This window comes from Ischnura elegans, chromosome 4 (assembly GCF_921293095.1).
Source record: "Ischnura elegans chromosome 4, ioIscEleg1.1, whole genome shotgun sequence".
NCBI lineage: Eukaryota > Metazoa > Arthropoda > Insecta > Odonata > Coenagrionidae > Ischnura > Ischnura elegans.
This window is the reverse complement of record NC_060249.1, coordinates 79,815,125-79,839,438: the sequence shown is the minus strand read 5'-3', so window position 1 is coordinate 79,839,438 and position 24,314 is coordinate 79,815,125. Positions and strand designations below refer to the sequence as shown.

General features: G+C 36.7%; 1 protein-coding gene across 4 annotated transcripts in view; it reads left to right on the top strand.

Moving 5' to 3' along the window:
- LOC124157694 (vacuolar protein sorting-associated protein 54) overlaps nt 1-24,314 on the top strand; it is a 94,578-nt gene that overhangs the window by 48,635 nt on the left and 21,629 nt on the right. For 2 of the 4 annotated variants that reach the window (XM_046532640.1, XM_046532641.1), the window contains exons 2-11: nt 8,513-8,691; nt 17,011-17,332; nt 17,410-17,532; nt 17,634-17,736; nt 17,828-18,006; nt 18,094-18,236; nt 18,327-18,426; nt 18,877-19,019; nt 19,610-19,736; nt 20,732-20,839. In XM_046532640.1, coding sequence (XP_046388596.1) covers nt 8,579-8,691; nt 17,011-17,332; nt 17,410-17,532; nt 17,634-17,736; nt 17,828-18,006; nt 18,094-18,236; nt 18,327-18,426; nt 18,877-19,019; nt 19,610-19,736; nt 20,732-20,839 — 1,461 coding nt within the window. In that variant the 5' untranslated portion in view covers nt 8,513-8,578. Of the gene's footprint in view, nt 1-8,512; nt 8,692-16,352; nt 16,901-17,010; nt 17,333-17,409; nt 17,533-17,633; nt 17,737-17,827; nt 18,007-18,093; nt 18,237-18,326; nt 18,427-18,876; nt 19,020-19,609; nt 19,737-20,731; nt 20,840-24,314 lie in introns of those variants that run through there. The other 2 variants (XM_046532644.1, XM_046532642.1) reach the window with 2 other exon arrangements.

The following is a 24,314-nucleotide window of genomic DNA, read 5'->3' as shown; positions in this document are numbered from 1 at the left end:
TAAATACGTATGAAAATCGAATAAAATTATAATTTGCCAATCAGTTATTGAAATGTTTACCTGCTACCGGTGAACTTGGACCAAAAACTGAGAAATTTCACCGGTAATTCGCCTGGATGGAAAGTTCTCACTAGTAAAAAAATTCTCGTCCAAGCCGCTGTAAATGGAGCATAGAGTTCAGGACGAGTGAAAAGATGCTAATTAGAAAGGGGTTTGTTCTCGCAACGATTGCGCTGGGAAATTCCCGAGGGCACCTCCAGTCCGTCTTGTCTTTCGAGGCCTCATTGTCATTGCCCGACTGACTCGCGCGAAAGAACCATCGAGTGCCTTCTCCCCTATTTTATGCGTACCACTGCTCCCGATTTCACAGCCTTCTTCTCGTAGCTTTGAGGCATGATAATGGAGACGTTTTACCCTCTCGACTAAGGTTGTTGAAGTGGGCTACGCAAAGCATTTGGTTATGTGTTTACTTCCTAAATCTTCGAAAATTCTGTTCAACGAATAGAATGCGAAAGATACCTACCGATTCCATAAGCACTGGAGTATAAAATTATAAAACACATGTCCTACAATTTTGATGTATACGAGAAGCCGCTACCTGCCGAGAAGGAACGGGGTAAGCGATTTTTCAGTGCGAAAAAAAGCTGCAATAACTATAGCTATTTCAGAATGGTGTTGCTTGACTAATGACTAGTCTTAGGACTAGATATAGTTATTGCCGCTTGCGCAGCACCTTTTTTCGCACTTTAAAAATCGCTGAACCCGTTCCGCCCCGGGTTCCCCTACCTATTTCATATCACAAAATGCTTTCTCATGCATGGCTTGATGGTTCCTCCCCTCTCTTGTGGGGCCGCCCGCATTGCCGAACATTGCAGAACCACAATTTTAACTTTTTTATACCATAAAATGGTATTGTCTTGAATATGTGTATGTTCAGTTTAAATAAAACTTTCTTAAACTTTGCATGTGACTTGATTATTTTTTCATTACAATAAAAGTAAAGTACCTCAAGATATCTTTTGCGCCCCCCTGACTTTTTTCTGGGTCCACCACCGTGCCGAGTAGGTAAATTTATGGGTAAATAGAGTAGGCCTTTGTCAACAATTGTTTATATTTCATGTATACAAAAAATTGCCGAAGAAAATGAAAAATTTCCGACGCAAAATTTTCAAATTTGTATTGCGGGTAAACATTGGCAAGATTTTACTTTATGTACCTTGTCAATTCCAAGATAATAAAATAAGTTAAAATTGGTGCCACTCCAAAAACAAGCGCGTCCCCTGAAGGCTACGATTTATTTTTTATTTCTAAGTAAACAATAGCAGCCGCTTCACCCTAGGGGAATTCCAGACCCCTTGGTAGCCCAAATTCAAAACTGAAATTTCACCATTGACAGTGATAGCGATGAAGGGTTTCCCCCCGTTCGCAAATGGAAGAAGAGAGAGGAAATTTTTGAACCGGTGTTTATGCATGCATATCTCCGCGATTACTCCGAACTTGGCTCAACCCTATCAATCCACGGAGTGAAAGCAACCAGCTGACTGTATATCGCTGCGAACGACACACGGAAACACTCCGCCGCTCTTGTTCTTTCACGAAGTGTCGTCGTCATCGGAGAAAGTTTAGAGGACGGTCTGAAAAGAATTCCCGCCTCATAGCGTAAGTGCGCTTGTGTGTGACATAGTGATTATCACATCGGCCGGAGTTGGAGCGTGAGAATAGAGAGAGCCATCTGGTTGAATCGGAATAGTGTTCAGCTTGTCTTGGGAAAGGTACTCAAACTTGGGGTTTAAGAATCATGGATCTCTTCCGTGGTATCCCACCCACTTGGAAGTTTTTGCGGCCACGGTACGGATTCCGTAAAAATGAATTTGCCATATCGCGATATATTCTAATAGTGTTTCCATAAGAAATTAACTGACGCCAAAGACGAAGCCAGAAAATTTTCTTGGAAATGAGTTCATTTTGAGAGGATTAGCGTTTAGGGGAAATTTTTAAAAAATATGTAGTAGGTCGTGCACCTTACTCCTTAAAATATATCCTGAACCCTTTGATTCCCCTCTTCCCTGCTGGCTACGTCCTAGAGTGACGTTTATTTTTTTCTGTCTTTTATCTTTATTTACCATAAATATTTAAGTCACTAAGGAAGTGGCAGATGTTAACGAGTGCGATGGGTCAAATTCTGAGGAGCGTAGGGTGTGTTAAATTCGTGATAATTACTGCGTATTGTGAGGATTTTTTAATGCTCTGGGTGGTAAATATTGTGTCTTTATTTAATTTAGTATCTGCTATCTAGTGTAGAGTCTCTATCTTGGAGTAAATTCTGGATGTCATCTTTGGGTTTCCTTTGAGAAACCTGGCATTGGCATTAGCCTGAAATCTGCCGTGGGGACCACAGTTCAGTGTCCCATCCAGGGGATGAAGTGGTCTTTGAAGTATTATCCACAAAGCTCTCAAGCAGGAATCTCTGAAAAATCTCTGACACCACCAGGATTTGAACTTGGATGCACTGAGTGAGAATTTAACACCCTAGCCTCCAACCTCAAACCTAACTTGGTGGAAGAACACCTTTTAGTTTTCTGTAAATAAAACATTCTAAAATGACTCATTAGTGATTGGTGCATTGTCAAACATGCCTAGTGGTCATCCATTCTAGACTGACATTAGCCTTTCAACAGTACATATCACATGCATAGATTCAGTACATACAAATCACATGCAGTACATACACAACATACATGCATATTGCCCAGGGAAGAGGAGAGAATCTCCTTTCATGAAAACTATCCCTCCCATTAAAGTTTGACACGGTTCTATCATGAGTAATAAAAGAGGGAAAGTTACCTATGAACTGCACGGTGGAGAAATTTCAACTATGAACTTAGATGTCACATAATTGGTATGTGTTGCTGCTACCAAATCGTCTCACCAGCATTATGTTGTTCCACCTGCTCTGATTACTTGTGGCTCTACTCTCTGCTGATCTCTACCTTGGATCTCTATCACAGAACCCCAAATATTTGGGCATATGCCAACCTGGGAAGGACTTCTTACTTGGTTACTCATTTACTGCATTGTCTCCCAACTTCTTCCTCTGGTCACTGGTGGTGTTTTGCCAACTTGTGCTAATGCTAAAGAGGAGGTGGATATGATCTCTCTTCGTTTCACCGAGTTGAGCACCATTCGCGCAGCAGAAGAGCTTGAAGTACGTGAAAGTATGAGTACTTGATAAGTATGTAAAAAGGCTCTCATTTTTTATGTTTATTCGTCTAAGTGCTTAAAAATAAATGATCCCTCTTATGTTTTGGCTGAATGTCTTATATCCTTTCGTCATTGTCTTCATCATGAGTCATCAATCCGAAGATTGGTTTGACACATCTCTTTTCTCATTTCTCCCATCAGCTAATCTTTGAACACTTACATTATTCCACTGTTTTAAGTCCCTCATCACCTGATCTATATACATATGTATATCTCATCCTAGGACTTTGCCTTTCTTTTATTCCACCTGTCCCTCAATGATTGATTTTATCAGGGAATCATGTCTCATGATGTGGCCCAAAAATTGTCCCATCTTCATCCCCTAGTTTTCAAGTGAGTTGTCTTCTCTCCCATTCTTCCTCAAAATTCTGCATTACTCTCACGATTTATCTTCATCATTCTTCTATGACACATCATTTTGAATGCTTCCAATCTTGACTTTTCTGCTATGTTATTGTCCATGCATCACTATCATGAGTAACACATGTAAGTCCTAATGCATTGGTTCCTGGAATGAATAAGGCTTATATTCCCAGTTCCAAGGAGACTCCTTTTTTTTTTTAAAAAAAACGCCTCTTAGCTTAGACTATTCTATTAACTCTGTCCTTCCTGCCTTGTCCATCTCTCGTCACTCAGCTAACCTTATGGCAGAACTTCTTTATCTCTCTAAGTTTATGGTTTCTTAGATTAACATTGGTTGCCTCTTCTCTTATGCTGCATACCAGCATAGAGTTACTCTGTGATACCAGTGTCTTTGTTTTCTTTGCATTGAGTTTCAGCTTACTCCCGGGAATTTTATTTTACATATTACCTAATTGAAATTTTCATCAGAGCCCTCCCTGTCTTTCCTATTACTACCGTGCCATTGGCTAATTGCAGGATGCTAATTTTTTAATTGATTATTTTTACTCCTGGTGCTTTCCTCTTTGATGTCATTGATAGCTTTCTCGATGAAAATATTTATTGAAAATAATGGGGGACTAAGCACACCCTAATCTCACTACTTTCATTATTCTTGGATTTTGCTGCTAGAAAAAAGGAGGGCATTCCTTCCTTCTCTTCCTTGAGGGATGGCTACTTAATCGCTGCTTAATGTTAAGGGTTAAATGACAAATTTGATTCAACTATTCTGGTAGACAGGAACAGATATGGGACAGCCTGCTACCCCACTCCATTTCGTTGTTCAGATTCCAATGAAAATCATGCCCATCCTCATTACCCTATATTGGATGAATATTGGCGAGAATGAGAAATAAATTTATAGTCGATATCAGCAGTCTGACAAATAGCCAAAATGGGCTCAATATGGGGTTCTCTTATAAAATCCATGTTGGCTGCTCCACAAAACTATAAACCTGTGCTGTGAAATGATGAAACCATGTGCTGAGTTGTGAAATATTTATGAACCTATTGACAAGTATGAATGTGGTGGGATAGCCCATGCTGAGTTTTGTGGAGTGGTGGATGCGGGGTTGCTTTGTGTAGACAACATGGGCCCAAGATGGTTGGCTGTGCGGGATGTCCTCATATCTTGTTCAGGGATGGCAGGTGAAACAAAACGAAAATATTTCATTTCGACCCGGAGGGAAACGAAAATACAAGGCCTAGGTATAGTTTGATTCCCTCACGAAATTAAAATCACCAAGGAGTTTATTTATGACCTGGGATGAAAATTTATGACAGAAACGAAACTAAATTAATTGAAACTCTGCAGCTCATAGTTAAGTTTCAATCCCAGAAGTGGGATGGAGGGGGATAAGAGGGAATAGTTTCCACCCATTACGTTTAACATATGTGTGGAAAGGTTAAAATATTGAGTTTAAAAATCAAATGACCAGTTTGTGTTCACCATTCTCCCGTTAGTAGTAAAAAATATGAGTGTCCCATGCATCTAATGGCCGTAGGCCAAGCCTATACTTCATTCAACCATACTTCATACTTGGTGTGTGGGTCAAAACTTAACTGTTCGAAGGTGAAGCCTGTGGTCCCTCCAGTGCGAAACATTATCTGCATTTCATTTCATCCCAGAGTCGGAGTTTGGTTTCGACCACAAGTAGTTTTGACTCCGATTTTGTTTTGACCCTGAGTTTAGCTCCCCGAGTTTAAATCCATTTCATTTCGTTTCTATATTTCGCTCCTAGAAACAGAACTATTGAAATTTTACTGGTATTACCTTTGGTTTAGTGTCTATTGCCATCCCTGATATTGTTGTTCATCTCCCCATAGTTTCAATGTTCTCTTCCTGTGTTAATTTCATTCTCTCTCCTACCATCTGTCTCACTCTGCTCTGTGTATCTACCCTTTTTCATCTCGTCCTCTTCTTTGATCATGCTCCCCAAAGCATCCAGCCATTATTTTTATTATTCTGCAATTAATCAAGCAAAGATCAAAATTAAAAAAAAACTTTTTCTGGTAGTCAGCATGCAAAATAAATAAAAATATTCCTCCAGTCGAAGGGTGAAGATCAATGAATTTAGGGAACTGTTATCCTGGAGAGTATGCAACACCCTTTATAAAAATCCACAATTAGGTACCTCTGAAGAATTTATATGCATGTGGTAGACCCTCACTTTATGGTATAAATCTATTCTGGAGAACCAGTCGTTAAGTGCATACCATTGTGTTTTGAAGCTGCTTTATTTATAGACAAGAAATCAGTTGAAAGAGCATCAGTGCAAGTAATTAGTACATTGAGAGAAAATGTGTTTCGTCAACAAATAAGATGAGTGATTGCATTATTGATGATATAATAAGCGAATGGAAATATAATTGGCAAAAATTGTAATTTTAAAAAGATCACACAAAATTAGTCACGTATGCAGAGCTATTAAACTAAAAAGTTGCAGCAGATGGTACACATTAATGGCCATCATTTTTCTTTGAAATTACAGGGGAGGTACTTGCCTTCGCAGCCCCCAATATCTTCACTGCTTGATTATACCCTTAGTAGTCATTGTTCATTAGATATCAGCTTGTGATAAATCGCACATATGACTATTGTGCCAGAGCTTCTATGAGTTATATTTTTACTCAAAAAGGTTTGTTAAGATTGTAATTTTATGCTTCAGCTATTTATAAATAATATTAATTTGGCATTTTTGCTTTTGGGTTACCAGAAAAATTAAGGTAGGTTCACTACTTGAACTGGCAAGGAAATTCTCTTTAAAACCTAAAGTCTATAGAAATCTACATATTAAATTAATGCTTGCAATAGAATCCTTAACGTCTCCCCTTCCCCATGGCCCTCTGTCAGGTATCTTATGACTGGCCTCCCCTTGTCCATCATCAACCTCTCCAGTTTGACTCTCTCATCCTCTGGAAGATCCCGCCCTTGCTGCAAGAATAGGGCAAATGCAAAAAAAGAGGTGTTCAGATGAGGTGGGTGGAATGGGAGGGTTGTGCTTGACACTGATTGGAATTATCCCCATTTTCATTCCAAAAGGTTGATTCCGATTAGTTATGAATGCGATCAGAATCTGTTGAGTTTGAAAATTATCTTCCTGATGACGATATGAGCCCCAGCAGTGAGAGTTTCAAATTTCAAATTTTCGAAAATAACAAAGGCTGAACGTGTTGCAGCCAATTGGAATCAACCTTTCGGAATGAAAACCGATCAGAATAATTCCAATCACTGCCCAGTACACCCCTCTGAGGCAGTGGCGCAGCGAGGGTCGGGGTTTTGGGGGATAAAACCCCCCCCAGAGCTCAGAGAAATTTTGAAGTTTGATCCATTTCACTTAATTGGATTAATATTACTCATAGAAGAGTGTAAATACTAATAAAATATCCCTCATAAGGCCGCAAAACTCACCATTTTGACCCATTTATATGAAAACTTTTTTTAGGGGAGGGCCCCCGCAACTCCCCCTTACCCTGGCGGGTATTCCACACCCTCAGACACCCAAGTGTTTTGCACCTAAAACTCCCACTAGCCTTAATTCCTGGCTGCGCCCCTACCCTGGGGGATAGGTACCCTCCCAGCAGTGGTGGGGCAACTAAGAAAGCCACCATTTTAACTAGTTTAAATTGGACATCCCAGAGGGAGCCTCCAACCCTCCCCTAGCCCCTCTCTGGATTCCCCACTGCCTGACAGGGAGTCTTTGAGAAGTGAAGAGGCTGAGGACCGCCAAGCACTTTAAACTTAATCCATCCTTACAGTTCCAAAGCCACTCCCAGCTTAACCATCTGTTTTTCTTTTCTGGCTTAAGACTCCTCTCGCCCATAAATCCCCATTCCACCTTTCAAAAAGTCTATTCCCTCAGACAAAAAATCACAATTCATTAAAAGATTCAGTGAATGCAAGGGAAAGATATGCAATTAATAATGAATAAAACAAATCTTCCTCATTCCAATGCTAGCAGGATACTGTGGTACCCCCAAGCAGCCTACATCGTGGCAGCTCATTGCCTCACACCAAGGTGGCCTCACACAGTGGCAGCTGGAACCAAAATGACATCACACATGCTTTTCCCAGCATTCATACTTAGCCATCGCGTTTTCGCACACTTGAAAATATAATTGGAAAAAATAGATCTCGTCATTTAAAAACCTGAAAGCGTGAAATACATACTCCAGGAGTAATAATCTTTTGATTTAGGCAATAAAATAACCACCATATTGGCACTATTTCTATGACATCCAACTCTGACTTTCAATCCCTATGGGGGAGATAAATTCAGCATACAAGATGTCATCAGAAATTTTACTTTCTCAGAAAGTTTTTGTAAAATGCTAAATTTCAACATAGCTCAGCTGAGAATCATCAGCCATCACTAAAATAGTTGTTTTTTGTGGCTCACAACAGTTGTAATTCAGAATTATGTTCATAATTTTTCTTTGAGTCCATTGTGTTGAAATGTATTTGCTCTAGGGCGTCCATTGGGAATGATGTAAAGTGCACCATTGACATTTTTGTGTTGATTTAAAAAATTAAATGAGAAAGGAACTGAAAGGCTCAGAGTCAGAGAGAATACTTATTGATAAACACTTGATTTAAGTCCGAGAATAAGTTTTTCATGCCTTTATTTTTCATAAACCAATCTGTTAACTGTAAAAAAATTACACTTCTCTCTCTAAAAGTCTGTTGGAAGATGAGGGATTGGTCCTCATATTTTCATGCATCTGATTTGTTTTTGCCAACAGCAGGAAGAAAATGTATTCTACCTTAGATCATACATCTAGGCTTTTGAAATATATTGAAACATGCTTAATACTTACTTCACCCTCCTCATATCCATTATCTTTTGTCTAGGGCCAACTTCAGAGCAACCCAAAGACACTCAGGTGACCACACTGCGTTGCAGAGTCTTGTGAGTGCATGCCTGGAATGACTCCGTATCCAGACTATCGCCTGAAACCTCAGAATATATTCCAGACTACCCTTTGGCACTGCATGGTAAAAATGCCAGCTTGGTTTGGAAAAAAGAAAAGGTAAATTTATATACCTGTTGTTTCTTTAATACATTTGCTAAAGATTTGAATCTCTCTTCCTGGGTTCAAACTGCAGTGGGACAGTAACAGGCACAGAAAACACTCTAGGGGCGCAAAAGATATTTTGAGCTATATATACTTTTATCGTAATGAAAAATAATCAAGTTACATGCAGAGTTTTTGAAAGTTATATGTATCCACCACTGCAGTGGGATCCACCCCACCGGTGGGTCACTCAAAGGCTCATTCCAGCCACTGCACAGAAGTAGTGCTGCACTTGGGGGCCTTCCACCTATGGGAGCAGGTAGAGAGGAAGTGGATAACATAGTGCAACTACTGTTTGGGCCCACTGCTGCTAGGGATTATGCTATAGGCCCTCGCAGTACACTGCCTCAAGAATGTTGCAAAGGCCCTCTGTTGGGACAAGTGGCTGCTAACATCTGGGCTTTTGCAACCTGACTATTAGACTGCAGCCAGTGTCACACCGAGTCTAATGTGAGCACCACCTAGGTGGTGTATCATTTTGTCAACACTAATTGTAAAGCTCTATTCTGGGGTGATGCCAGGGACTGGGCTCATATAACGCATGGAATGTGTATGTTTATCACAATATTACACTCCACTAGATTTTCTCTTCTCAAAAGTGGTGTGACTCACTAATGAGTTACACTGCACTTCCAGTTGCACCACAAGTTAACCCTTTCCCTATGAATGATGTAAATATGCAGCAGGACGTCTCTTGAACCGGGAGACGAAAGCTGCAACTTTTCGTCAGAGATTTTTCTTTGCAAGTGATTGAATACCAAAAATATATATTTTTCCTTGCTCTCCCCCTTTTGTGACAGTCACGCATTTGCAAAGTCTAAGTTTCAGGACCCAAAAAAGTGGGACTTTGGCCATACCCTCTAAATCCGGCAGCAGGTACCCTGACTCCTCGGCTTATATTACCCCTCTTAGTGGTAATTTAATATTGACGGTAGAGCTTTGTTCCAAATTTAACAATTCTCAGAATAAAATGAGGAATTCAATTCGATGTCTGCAATTTACGTGCAAGCAACAATCATCCATATAGCTAATTCATATAAACGAAGCATGATTGACCACGAACCAATGCTGTTGGTAGGGTTATAAAGCCCAAAAGAAGGGAGCCCAACCACCCTTGGAGTCCGAGATAATGCGGAGTCCCCCCTAGGAAGTGTCAAAAAAGGTTGGTGCTGAGAGTGAATGATTATCAGCGAGACCCTCCTTAACAAATGCTCTGCAAAAATGCTCCTTGCGGAGGGGACAGAAGAGTATCTTGGGGCTCAGTACAGCAGTCATGCTAAGGAGAGAACTCCACTGCCTCGAATGGGTTAATATATACTGTGCAGACACCCCAAAATTTATGTCTCTAACTTCCCATGTGACACAACCAGTGGTGACACATGCAAAATGTTGAAAAATTATTAATTTTGCATCTTGGAGGAAGTTGGTGACCCACCGGTGGGTTGCACTGCAGCAAATGTGTTAAGGGTTTCCCATTTGTTCTGTATTGGAATTCATAATTGAAAGTAGTGATATCTCTTATATTTTTTCGTATTTATTAATGACACCACATAGGTACTTGTGGTTTGTGGTTTACAAAGTATTTTTCTATTTTTAAATTTCAAAAAATCAATATTTAACATTAAAAATAATTTTTAAAAATTAAAATATAATTTTAACTTGACTAATTATCAGCTAGATTAAGAAGATATCATTAAATTACCTATAGACCTCATGAAGCCATTTGCCAGAATCAGAATTGCAGGTAATTGTCACATTAATTAATTTCATCAATGTGTGAAAAATTTCTACTAAATTAAATAGACATGTCCAAAATGCAAATTCTATCCATTTTTTTAATGTATAACAGCCACATGAAGCTATTTTCTTGCATAAGGCTCATAGGTGATATATTTGGCAAGGGTGAATCCAGTCAATAGCATGGGATACTAAGGTGAGGTCTTTGACAATTTATGGCAAACTGTTGCATATTTTTAAGTCACCATCATCACCTGAAGTTGCACATCTTATAGAATAAATAAGTAGGTAAAAAATACCTATGAAACAATTGGCTAACCCTTCGTTGGTCGCGTGGCGTCTATACCAGATGCCAGGCCATTTTCTTTCCTTTGCCCACATCGTATTTTCATAGTTAGGGTACTCATATTCCTTGTATCTTATTATTTTATGATTCAGAAAAAGTTGCACCAATATGATTGTATGATTTGTCACATTTATGGAATGAATTTTGATATTTTGTTGTTTTTGGAGTCTGGTATAAGCCAAAAGACAATTAAATTGAGTTACAATACCTTACATGCTAATATCTTCGTGATATTCTTCGCAGAGTTTTCAAATAGCTTTTTAATTCAAAGTAACTACTATATAAACCATTAAATTTTGGATATGCATCTTATTGCTATGACTTTTATTTGCAATCAATTTAACACCTGAATAAAACTAATATTACGAAGAATATACTATGGTTCTCATATGTGTAATTTGAGTGAACTATGGCATGTAATACACTGTTTTCCCCTCGGCTACATATGTTTATGGTGGCTTATTACATTGATGTAGATGCACAACATTGATCGTAAACATGCACATAACAATTTTGTAGTTGTATCGAATAATGACTTCCCAATCTGCTGGGAGATATTTTGGTTCTAGTTCAACTGAATGCGTTATCAATATAAAATGTCTCCAAAACCAATATAATTCCCCCTGTAGTCAAAATTATTTGTTAGGTTATTAGCAAAACTGTCCGTACTGTGAAACTGTGAAAAATAATTTGCGTTTACATACTGTCCAAATTAAATGTGTTGATATAACTTCGATGAAAGAAAAATTGTAAGTACGCCAAAATAGGTAGTATTCAATCTTTTATTAATACAAATATCTCTATCATTACTATGCATAAATTTGTTGTCCATTCGTGAAATTAAGTATTCAATAAATGATTTATTTAGTTAAAACAGTAATTTCTACTCTCATGCATTTTAATTGTTTAACCATTCCAAAATATCTTTGTCTGTCTGTTTGTATGTCTTTGAGATGTCGTGTGATAAACTGCATTCCAAAATATGACGCGACTGACAGAGGGTTAAGGCACTTTGTGGTCAAATTATGGTGATCCTGTTAGGAATCCAAGTTCATCAATTATCTTTCCTCTGTGACATTTTCGCTGTTCTAATAGGTTGTCATGTGTGTCTCATTATATTTTTCCTTTCTTGGCATGTAAATTATATTGAACTTCACATCATTGCTAGACCTCTTTTCTCTCTTTGAGTTTACTTATATGGGAAAAAAGAATGCAGCGTAACTCAATGGAAGATTCAAATATTTATATTCATAGGCAGATTTAAGGGGTGGGCATGGGAGTACGGGGGGACGTGCCCCACCCCAGACGCTTAAAAAATAGACAAGATTTTTAATATGTATGCTTATCTGTTTAACCCTTTTGCACTGGATGTTGGGTGCAGCCGACGGGAATTTTCAAACCCATAACATCTGACATCGGGCACAGCTGTCTTGGATTTTTCAATGCAAACGAGTGGACATCAGCTTTAGCCAATGGGAGGGAAGGGAAGTGATCGCTGAGTCAGCAATTGTCTGATGCATTCAGGCCTGGCCTGGGACCCAGCCTAGCAAGTCCTTATGGCCACTCCCCATGCAATAAAGCCCAACCCTTCCACTCATTCATGATCATCCTCACCGCGGGAATCCGTTGCGTTGTGGTTATATTGTTTATAATGTTTCAATGATATATTTTGTTGCATACCACAATTTTTTATACTTTGAAATAAATTCTTCGTTTTTTTTCTGTGTGTAAGCCATTTTTAAACAAAATTTTAGAGTTAAAAATAACGAACTTCCGGACTTTTAGCCTCACCACCTTTTATTTACAGACTTTGTTGTAGATAGGGTAGTTTCCTTCATCAAAGAAAACGAAAGGCATTGATTGCGATTCGTTACCCACCATTAGTGTATTCATAATACACAAATTATTTGGTTTTTGAAATACCGGTTGAGACGAATGGCAAGGGTCAAATTTTATCCTCATTTGAAAAAGGCCAGATTGGCGCCCATGCGATTCCACTCCGCATGACGTCACAGGGACCTAGTTTCTACACGAGAGGATAGGAGTTATACATCGTCTGAGGTTACCAATGCATGCATGAGGCACAGAGCTCAGGGAAACATGTCTTAATAATCACCTATTAAAACTGGCTAAGTTCGGAAAGTTTTCTTCGTTTGATAAGGTATTAATAAACCTTTTTTAAGCCAAGCGCTACCATCCAGCAAGGTACTCAGCTATCCGCTAGCATCCTGCGACGTATCAGCGCTAAGCCTCGCCTCAAGGTCACCTCACCGGGGCAGGAGGGGGAACCAGAAATACGACGTACGGAGATATTTCCCGGCATTCATACTTAAGCGTCGCGTTTTCGCGCGCTTGAAAATTTTCACTTTTCATTTAATCGCGAAAAATAGATGTTGTCATTTAAAAATCTAAAAGCGTGAAATACGTACTCCAGGAGTAATAATCTTTCGATTAAAGCAATAAAAAAATAATAGGAAACCACCCTATTAACGCTAGAAATCCGTTAAAAATTCCACGATGCTTAAAAAAATTTTAGTTATTTTTTTAGAAGAGAAAATATTGAAAATTAAATACAATTTTTGGTTGAAAAAAATACTGCAGGTAACTCAATAAGTTGACTGTGGATTCATGGTATGATAGGGTTATAGGTTGTATTCCAGTGGCCAGGGTAAGGGACGTGCTGTTGGGTTGCGCTGGGTCCCAAATCTGAGGGATGACAATACCAGGATAACTCCAACCCAAAAAAGAGCTCCGTACAGATAGAGAGGTTCAAAATATTCTCATGCTACTCGTAGCATGGAAAACGTTGTAACTGTATAGGCACCGTCAGAAAAGGGTTAATATCATATTAATAACTTTCACATTAAAATGAAAAGAATATTTCGTACATTAATTGTTGTATGTAGTTTTTAATCTCAAATATAGGAAGACAGCTTACCTGTCAGACCCCAGTGCCCCCCCTATTGGAAATTTCTTATAAGAAAATTTCCTATCAGAAATTGGGCATTTTTCTTATAAGAAAATTTCTTATAAGAATTCTTCTTATAAGAAAATTTCTTATAAGAATTTTTCTATAAGAAAATTTCTTATCAGAAATTGGGCATTTTTCTTATAAGAAAATTTCTTATAAGAATTTTTCTTATAAGGAAATTTCTTATCAAAAGTATCATTTACAAAATGTTATTTATTAGAAATTTTCTCATGGAAATATTTATTATAAATATCATATCATCATGCTTAAAACACTTGTGCAAACTTCTATAAAAAGCTACATGAGATTTACATCCCTCCTAAGAGTACAAAGTTAGCATTATACCTAATTTTTTCCAAATGAAGGTGCCTATATCTGGTACACAGCAAACCTAATGATTTCCCATGTACCAAATGTAATGTCTATCTTTAGTGTGCATCAAGCAAGGACATTCAAGTTCTGTAAAGTTCACCTGACTGGCCAGACAATGCGAGATACCATAGAGGTCCTTCAGGTCATGGGTTCTGCATAGGGTTAACGCCCCCCACATTTTAAAACTAAAAAACTAAAAGCAATGAAACCAACGATATCCTTGGAATGATGGACTGATAATAGAATATGGCTTTGGCAATCACTACGCAATGAAATATAAAGGAATTGCAATATGGAATGATTTAACCTGTAAAATTGATGAAGCAAATGAAATAAAATTCAAGTTCGACTTGGGATACTTCAAGAAATTATTCGGGAAGGAAAAGGAAAAATTGATAAATCGAATACATAGGAGAAATGTTTATTTAAGATACCAGAGAGAATGACCTCTACATGCAGATTTGGATAGATAATGAAAGAAATAAATAAAGTAAAATGGAATTTGATGCCATTTGGAGAAAAGGATAGGTAGAATATGGCTAACAATTAGTGCAAGATTTAAGGAAATTAATAGGAATCCCAGAAACACTGATTGAGAATAATAGTTGATGTATTTTCCATAAAATAATAATTGTGCAGATGTTATTTAGGTTTACTCATACAAATTCATTCTCTCCAGAGACGACTAAATCACTCACTTTGTCCATTGAAACACTGTTTTCATTAAAACTTCCACTTATATTAGATATGTCATAATCTGAAAAATATACAAGTCTATCTAAATTAACGATGAAAAGTTTAAAATTCCACGAAACTGTTTGTTTAAGGTGACATGATTTTAGGAATGCCAGTTTTGTAAGACTTACCAAATGAGGTCAATGCCTTATTTTTGTTAGAAGCACACGACTTATTTCATTAAACAGGTCACACAAAAACATGGTGAATGATTAACATATAATAGCAATACCTAGCAACCTAACAACCAAACAAGGTTTCCATGGCAACCGTATCCTGCAACGTATGCAATCGTAGTATACATCGTGCTTATTCATGGCCCATATCAAACTTCCATCGGTTAAGTAATCTATAGACTCGAAACAGACAGATTTTATAAGTGTACAATTTTTCGTGTGCTCTTAGGGATATATATTAACAAGTCTCATAAAAAGAAGCCTCAACTTCTTGGAACCATTTATGACAAATACCATGCTGAAAACGCCAATAAATTAGCAGAACATTACTTAACAAAGAGTTATACATTATTTCCAAAAAAATCTTATAAGAATTTCTTAAATAATTATAAATTGCCAACATAAGTTATGGTGACTTAAATGCATGCCGGATAAAAACCTGAAAGTTATGTGACCTGCGCAACATTCTTATAGAATGCTATAAGAAATGCAAAGTTCTTATAAGAATTTCTGTAAGACTTATAGAATCCTATAAGAATTTCTGTAAGACTTATAGAATCCTATAAGAATTCTGTAAGACTTATAGAATCCTATCAGAATTCTGTAAGACTTATAGATATCTATAAGTCTTACAGAATTCTTATAAGAATTTCTGTAAGACTTATAAGAAATTTCCAATAGGGCCACCCCAGAACAAAATCCTGGATCCGCCCATTTTTAAATTGGTACTACAATCCTTAGTTTGATAAAATCGAAAATGACTTGAAAAACATCTCCAGCCCAAATTCGATCGAGAAACGGTGTTTGCTGATGGGAAACAATGACTAAACAAAAATAAACTTTTGTCAGAACTAAAAATATTAATATTTATTTGAGCACTCAATTCAACAAAAAAACTCACGTTATCATCACACATATATTTCTGTAAGAGACTGAAAACCGAAATATTTTGTTTGAGACAGCGTCATTCAAAAAATATCGTGACGAAAAATTGTAAACAAGGTCGAAGAAAACATTTTTCATTCAGACTACTCACTGATTTAAAAATATCCATAGCATCGTAAAGAGGGAAAATAAATTTGAAGTTTTATTGGACTTGCTTCAGAAAACGGAAAATCTAATCTGATTTATAACCTTCTGTATTGTTTCCGTGGCCTCATTTGGTTTTGTTATAATTTCTCCGTGGGTTTGTATCGTTAGTATACCTGCACTTTGTATACCCGCCAACCACTGTAGGTTTAACGATATTCAATTGTTTATTTCCGATTCTCTGCTGGAACAACATAGCGCATATTAGTGGACGAAAACGTCTTCGTGTTTATTTAGGTGAATTGTGATTTGTCGTGCCATATTAAAAGTAATTTATTCGTCATTAAATTCTTCAAAGTCAATATTTCTTCTTCAACTTTTAAGGAATGGACGTATTCTGGAAACTATCGTGGGGTTGTGAGTAAAAACAGCTGATAGATGAATGCATTGCTGAAACATATTTTAGGCAGTGTATTGGCCCTTGCTCATGTTGTGATGAATTTTATTAACTTTTCCAATTCAGAATTAAAATGCCTGTCAACGGCAGGACTTATCATTTTAATGGTGGCATCGCGGTGAAACACGAATTAATTACAGTTGTATTTTTAATGCCAGCGTCGTCTGCTTCTCTTTGATTATTTAATTCTTCTCTCAACATGGAAGTCTTCCATGTTATCGCGATGATTAAGTAAATTATATAATGGCTCACATAAATAAAATATCTGAACATAAAGGATCTTGGAATAAATGTCTTTACTGTGCCAATGTAGTAATAAAGGATCCACAAAATTTTGCGAAGTAAGCTGTGACTTTTATTTTTCTCTAAGAATTATTATTTCATGTGTGCTTTGAAAATAAATACTCATAATAGTTTTTAAATTATTTTGCTGCTTTAATGAAACTTCTAGGCACCTTCGGGACTGCCATTGCACGCGAGAAGGTGGATCTTATGTATGCAATTATGGAAAAAATGGTGTGTGTTACTCCTTGCCATTAGAAGGAGTCTGTGATAAAGATTATGAAGATCACATATTGAGGCATCATATTTCGCCCAACCAGAACTTTCGCCCTAAAAGTAATCTTGATGAAAAGAAATCCAAGTTAAGTAATTCATTAATGGCTGGCTCAAGTGAGTCACCCAATGTAGTTAATGATGGGGCTAAGTGGAGTATATTTTCTTCAACACAAAATTTACCGGCTGTGCTTAACGATCCAAACCGTGGAAAACAGGTACGTAATATATTATACCATATGTGCTGCGTTGTAATGTGATTGGTGATACCAGCTGATCCAATTTTCTTTTGCAGAAAGATTTTTTTACTAAAATCTGGGGAGATGGTTTTGTGGAAAAGGCTGAAATTCCAAAACATCCGTACCTTCCTGAAATTACTGCCGCCCACTTTGAAAACTACATCAAGAAGATATCCAAGGTATTCTATTCACAGTATTTAATATCAGGCTCCTTGGCCCATTAACTGTGATTCATTATTTTTGCCTTGATCCTAACCTTTTCCTTGATTGGCGATTGCAGAGATATCGGAAACATGTTCGAATTAACCACAGTGTCCCAAAACCTTCATTGGATGATGAACTTCTTCAACATTTTCCTAGTCTTAGAGCGGCCAAGTCTCTTGGTGGGTAGACAGTGGTCTTGATTTTTTTCTTATTTGGAGTTGCATATTTTGGGTTTCACCAGGATTATTGCTTTTGCTCTTTTCATTGTAGATAAAATTCATTCTGATACCAGTGGTATCCCAAAAATTTTCTTGCAACCAACGCTTGACTTGACAAATTTAGATACATTTAATGCTGTATACAATTCATCTAAAGAAGCTGGATCTCCATTACCTGTTAAAGATGGCCCTAGCTGTAGCAACACTTCTGGGAAGCTCTTGCAAGAAAGGGTAATGTAGTGTTGCTCCATAATAAACAATTGCATCAGGGAATGATGTTGAGCTACCAGTTTTAATTCTATACTTTTATTTCCTTAGCTGAGCCACTACCTTGATCTCGTGGAAGTACAAATAGCTCATCAAGTCTCACAAAAATCTGAGGCATTTTTTGAAGCTATGTCATCTCATGATGCTTTAATGGAACAGTTAACGCAAACTATATCTGTAGTGAAGACCCTTAGGTACTTTTCTATTTTTGTCATATTGCATATGACTAGAACCGTATGTATTGAAGCTGATTATTCTGTACTATTTGAATGCATTTTTTTCAGGGAGAAAATCCACCACATTGATAAGGTTTTAGTAAAAGATTCTTTGGAGATCATGAAATTGGAACGGGTGCGATGTAATCATCTAATGGTGTACAAGAAGGTATGTGCTGGTTAATATTCCAACAATTTATGATCATCTATTGTTGGTGCATGCCAAGAATTATTTTGCATTACCATCAAGATATTTTTGTCTTTTGAAATCATATTTGTGTAAGAGATAAAGATATTTTGATTAATATCTAGCCAATTTTTAGTTACATAGCTTGTAAGGAAGTATTGTAATATTAGAAGATCGTCGTCATCATAAGGTAATAACAGTCCTGGAATTGGATTGATGCTGTTATCCACTCAAGCAGATGCATGCAAATTCCTTAAGTTAAACATGCTATGAAGTTATAATGTGTAGGGACGAGAAACATATGAATGGGTGGGCATGTCAATAAGTCCTTAGATAACCCCTTTAATGAGATAATGCTGTCATTGTTACCATCTCTTCCAAACATGTTCTATAATCTGTAGCTTAACTATCAACACGTTTCTTATTCTACAGCTAAAGCTGATGGCCACTGTTCATCAGACCCAGCCCATGATCCAGCTGTTACTATCAACTCCAGATTATGTGGCTGCTTTGGATCTTATTGCATTTACTCAGGAGGTGCTGGTGCAGGAACTTGCTGGTATTCATAGTTTCAGGTAAGTGCTTATCTTATGTATTCTTATTGTAATTATATCTGCCAAATGTCCAAGTTTCCATGTTACAGGTAATATTAAAGTTTTTGGTTACTGTCCAATATCTGGGGTCCGCTGCACGGTCAGTCTCATACCAAACACCTGTCTCTTGCAATCTCTCCCTTTTCTCAGTCCTAACCAAGTAACCAAGTTTTTGATTCCCATATACATTCCTATATACATGTTCCAGGAGCCCTAGCTAAAATGAGCCTGCAGCCAGTGAGAGTACAATACACAATTTTATTGTGATTGTTGTCCATATTTTAAATAAAAATTACTCGTCTCCTCTATGATGAGGACACTGGAGATTTCACTGAATTTTTTTCCCACTTAGGACAACAAGTGTGCAAAGTATGATTAGAATCAGAGAGTAGCATTTCTTTAATGTTTCATGTCCCATGAAAAAATAAGCTCCCTTTTTTGAGTTATGGTTTAGAATTTTTCTTTAATATGAATTTCAAAGATGTTGTGGTGGACTATTGATATTTCGAAAATTCTATCTCGTTTGAATGATTTTAGTTCTTCCCTGAAGTATTTGCTTTGGTTTTTTGCAGGCATTTAGGATCACAGCTTTCTGAAATGGAAAGGTTAATTGATAAAATGTTAAGTACTGAATTTGAAAGGTATGCTACTGCTGACCTCAACAGGCCCCTTTCAAAGGACTTGGATGTTTTAGAGGGGGTAGGTTCATGTGATGTTTCTTCCCTTCTTTCCTACTGATACATACTTACTCTTTTGTTGTCATTAATGATGTGATAAGTCTTTCCTGATTTGGTGTTTGTTTTTGGATCACTTGTTATCATATTTGAAAACTTTTTTTATAAGTTACATTATTCTGAAGTTCTATGGTACTTGGGTATCATATACATATACTAGCCAACAAGGAATACGTAATTGAAGATTATAACCATGAAATTATGTGAATAAAGTAAATAGCCTTGAAGAGAATGTAATACTTATCTTGTTTAAAAAAAATTAATTGTATGACTACACCTCATACGCTTTTAAGATATAGTCAAACTGGTAATAGTTTGTACCATGTTTTCTCCATTGATTGTTTTTAGTTCCTTGAAACATTTGCTTGGATTTGTTTAAGCTATAGTCATACAAAGATAAATATGTATTAACCTACCAATTTTGCATGGCTTAACTTTTACACCATGTCATACTTACTGATTTTCAGCATAAATCTAGAGTTTATCACTTCCATTGAAGTGACATCTAGCATTTTTTAAATGCATGTATAGTCATAATTACCACCAGAATTTGCAGTTTTATAAAAATTATAGCTAATACCGAAAGCAATAGTGTGGATCAATTAATTCCTTCATAAGCTTGTATTTTAATTGTGCTGTATGAAGTAACTGCTTGTGAGAAAAATGAAAATTTTTGAATGCCTATGAAAAGGTATTCATGAAAAAGTTATAGCCAATTTTGAGATAGGTATTTCAGAAAAATTGTGTAACAGTTTTAAACAATACATTTTACAGCTGCTTGAACTGGCATTTTATCACTTAGGGTTTATTGAATAGAGCTAAATTTTACTTCCTTATGACTTAAATTTGTGGCTAAACACATGTACTTTGTTGCAAGTTCCTTGAATTCTTATTGCAAGTTTTGGTATGAATGCTGGATCAATACGCTCCCCCTCATTTACTTCTTGATATCTGTTTCAGGATAAATTAGTTTCCATTATTTTTGGAATGCTCCGACGGAAGCACTTCGATTTCATTGAAACCTACAAAGAAGAGGCATTTACCACGATAAAAGCTCTAATGAAACAGGTATGTTCGTTAGTCAAAGAGAAAGTTGCCCTTTACGAAAATCTTACTAGTCAATGGTACTAGTTATTTCTATGTCTTAGAATTAGCATACTGACACACATTTTGAGATGATTTCTGTATTTTGCTGATAAGATTGTCATATTTATTTTCTGCCCCTGATGACTTACAGTTTTCCTAAATTCTCAAGGTTCACAAGTCATAAAATTTAAGTGTTTCATTTATTGCAAAGTAATTAAATTTTCAATATTTTTAATTTTAATGACTACTGCCCAGATTTATGCCTTGTTATCATGTTCATCATTTTAATTTGATCTTATATTTTTTACATGCTTTGAGAAATAATCATTTTGGTCAATAATTTTTACCTGTATTTTAAGTAATTACTCTCATTTGTCAGTCACTTGAAATCAATACTGTGCCAAACATTGAACTGAAAACTAGTAAATGATTAACACTTAGGCTACGGGAATGTTTTTAAACGCTTTGTATTTTTGGAATGGTCAGGGAGAGGTAAGCGGAAATAGCAATCTCTAGAGTGTGGAATGGGCTCTACCCAGGTAGCAACAAAATTGTTGGGAAACTGAAGAAGTAGTCAAGCAATTGTCAAACGTTTAAAAACTTTCTTCTGCAGTCAGCTACAAAACATATAAAAACGTTCCCACAGTCTAAGGGTTAAGCTATCATTGCTTACCTTGTCCATTTTAGAAATGATACTTAGTTAATTTAAAAAAATATTATGTGGTGTAAACAAATTGGTTCGATTATATTCCAATGACTGTGTGATGATGTAATTGCACTTATTTGATGTTTGTAATGTTTTAATACCATAAGTTAACTTTAGATATAAAATAGAAGTAAAGTTACAAGAAGTGCATTATGATTTCCTAGCTACATTTTGCTCATCATGAATTGACCCTAGAAGGATTCTGCTGCATGCTCTAAAGTAATTCAATTTGCATACTGATGGCCTTTAAGTTACTGAAGTGTTGTTCTGCAAGTGTGTACTTTCATAAATGTTAGTCTCTCATATTTATCAAGTCTGAAGAGATGCAGTTTTTTTAGAGTCTGCTAAAATTTTACCTCTAATTCCTCAAAATCTGGAGAGCACAGTGTTAGTCTTGGAATAATGCTCAACCAACACAATTTTGACTTATGTGGCCTGTGGAGATTGTACCAATGTTGTAACTTGAAGACTGCTTGCATATTTCATCTGCATGTTTGATGTGCATGTTTACAGCTTTACCATTGAATCCTTGTGTCATGATCAGTTTGTAGTATTCGTTTTCAAGTCCTCATTATTCTCTTCTTATTTTATGGTGAGACTTAGATTGGTTTATTCATCATTAAGATTTATGATAAAATATCTTAGTTTTATCTTTTGGAATAATTCATGCTGGTGTCGTAAAACATAAAAGAACTGAAAATAAATACTAAAAAGCAGGCATAATACCTCCTGTTAGCCTCGATGTGCTTATACATTATTATTTGCTGGAGTACTATATGAAAATTTCATGTAAAAGTATTTAGGAACCTCATTTTTGAATGAATTATCCTGGAAGTGGAAACAAATTAAGTTGGTCCGAAGGCTTAGAAGAGGCTAAGAAGTAAGGTAGCTTTTAGGCAATCCGACTTTTTGCCATGTACCGTGTCTTGAAATAAACAAGGCCCTCTAAAAGTGAAATCGGACTAATGGAACTGCACCGCATGTCCTCACCCAGTGGACCGCCACTGTGTGCGTCTGGCATGACATGGTGCCCCTTCTCTGAATAAGGAGCGATAGGTCTCCAAGCTGTCCATTGTTCACATCATGGTGTAGATGATGCTCCACTAAGGGCTGCATTATCTGAAACCAGCCTATTGAGTGAGTGAATGTATGGCATCCCATTTGCATTGTGAGTGGACTTTTTTTTCTCACAATGCATTTATTGTATTATACATGGTGTTTCAAAAAGAATATATGTATTTTCACAGGGTGTCAAATCCTGTGACCGTGGAGCCCAGCTGATAATGAGACATGCGTAGGCACTAGCTCCTTGACAACTATTCCAATTGTTCAGTAGTTTCATTCAGATATTCAAGCACTTAATGACTCCTGTGAAGGGGTGTCCCATCTTGTAGGAAAATGAAATTGTCCTCGTGCAGCTTAGGAAACAACTGAGGCACAACGATCGACAGTTTGAACAAAGCAATACTTTGTAATTCGTATATTGTTTTTTAAACACCCTTTATTATTTATTTTTTGGTGTTTAAACTATATGAGCTTGTAATTTATCCATTTGGATACCTGCAAGGCATTTAGGCATGTCATCAGCCTCCTCAGATATATAATAAATTTAGAATCTGTATGCCATAATGAATCTTTTTTGTCAAGCTTCTGGTCTAAATTTAATAGGCAGAAAAGTACCAATTAGCTTTCTGCATCAGGGGCACATCTAAGTATTAAGGCTAGGGGAGTCTTAGGTGCAACTAATACTTTGGGGTGTGGAGAGTATTGCATATCCGCTAGGGTAAGTGGGAGTTGCAGGGGCCCTCCAGAATTTTTTAAAAAATTAATGGTTCAAAATGGCGAGTTTTATGGCTTTCTGGGGGATATTTGATGAATCCTAATACATACTATTCTATAAGTAATAATAATCCATTAAGTAAAATGGATTAAATTTAAAAATTTCCCCGAGCTCTGGGGAGGGTTTATCCCCCAAAACCCCCCTTCGTTGTGCCTCTGTTCTGCATAACGTAGTTCAGGGAAAAAGCCTAAATATACCAAGGGGATTTATTTTATGAGGAGTATTTCATGAGAGCTGAACTTAACAAGAGTTAGGAGTGGATGTATTTGATTGAGTGCTATGATCATCAGTGGTCGTTAATCCTGAGATTGAATTTAATGTAGCTCTCCGTTCAACCTTCCTATCAGCTGATATTTTCATATTCATGAATCTATTGTATTTTACACCTGTTATAACCAGCTACATTAAATAATTTGAGGCCTACCAATGCCATTCTTCTCATCCTCGATTCTTTTGATGGTCATGCGGTCTTCTTTTCAAGGTTTTCCAGAAGACTTCTGTTTATTCCACTCTTCCTGGTCTCCTCATTGGTTTTCTCCTATCTTTGACAGTCTTTTACCATAGTTTACTATTTTCATTCAGTGCCAAGTTCAAGACAATTTTTATTGACATCTATAGGTTGGCATATTCTGTACATATTCATTTAATTAATGGGATTTAATCTTTATGAGGTGAGATGGTCTCTTAAATTTACCCTGAAGAGGAAATGTGTGAAAAATGTTGCAGGCCAGTCTGTTGGCCTGGTGTTGAAAAATATTGAAGTTAAGTATTTTTCCCAAATTGTACTGTAGAGATAACACTATAGGTGAACAATTTTATTGATAATGTGAGTTGAAAGTAAATATGTAAATTAGCTTTAATGCATTCATGTTCAAATTTTTATGAAATTCTGATTAAGATCACACAAATTA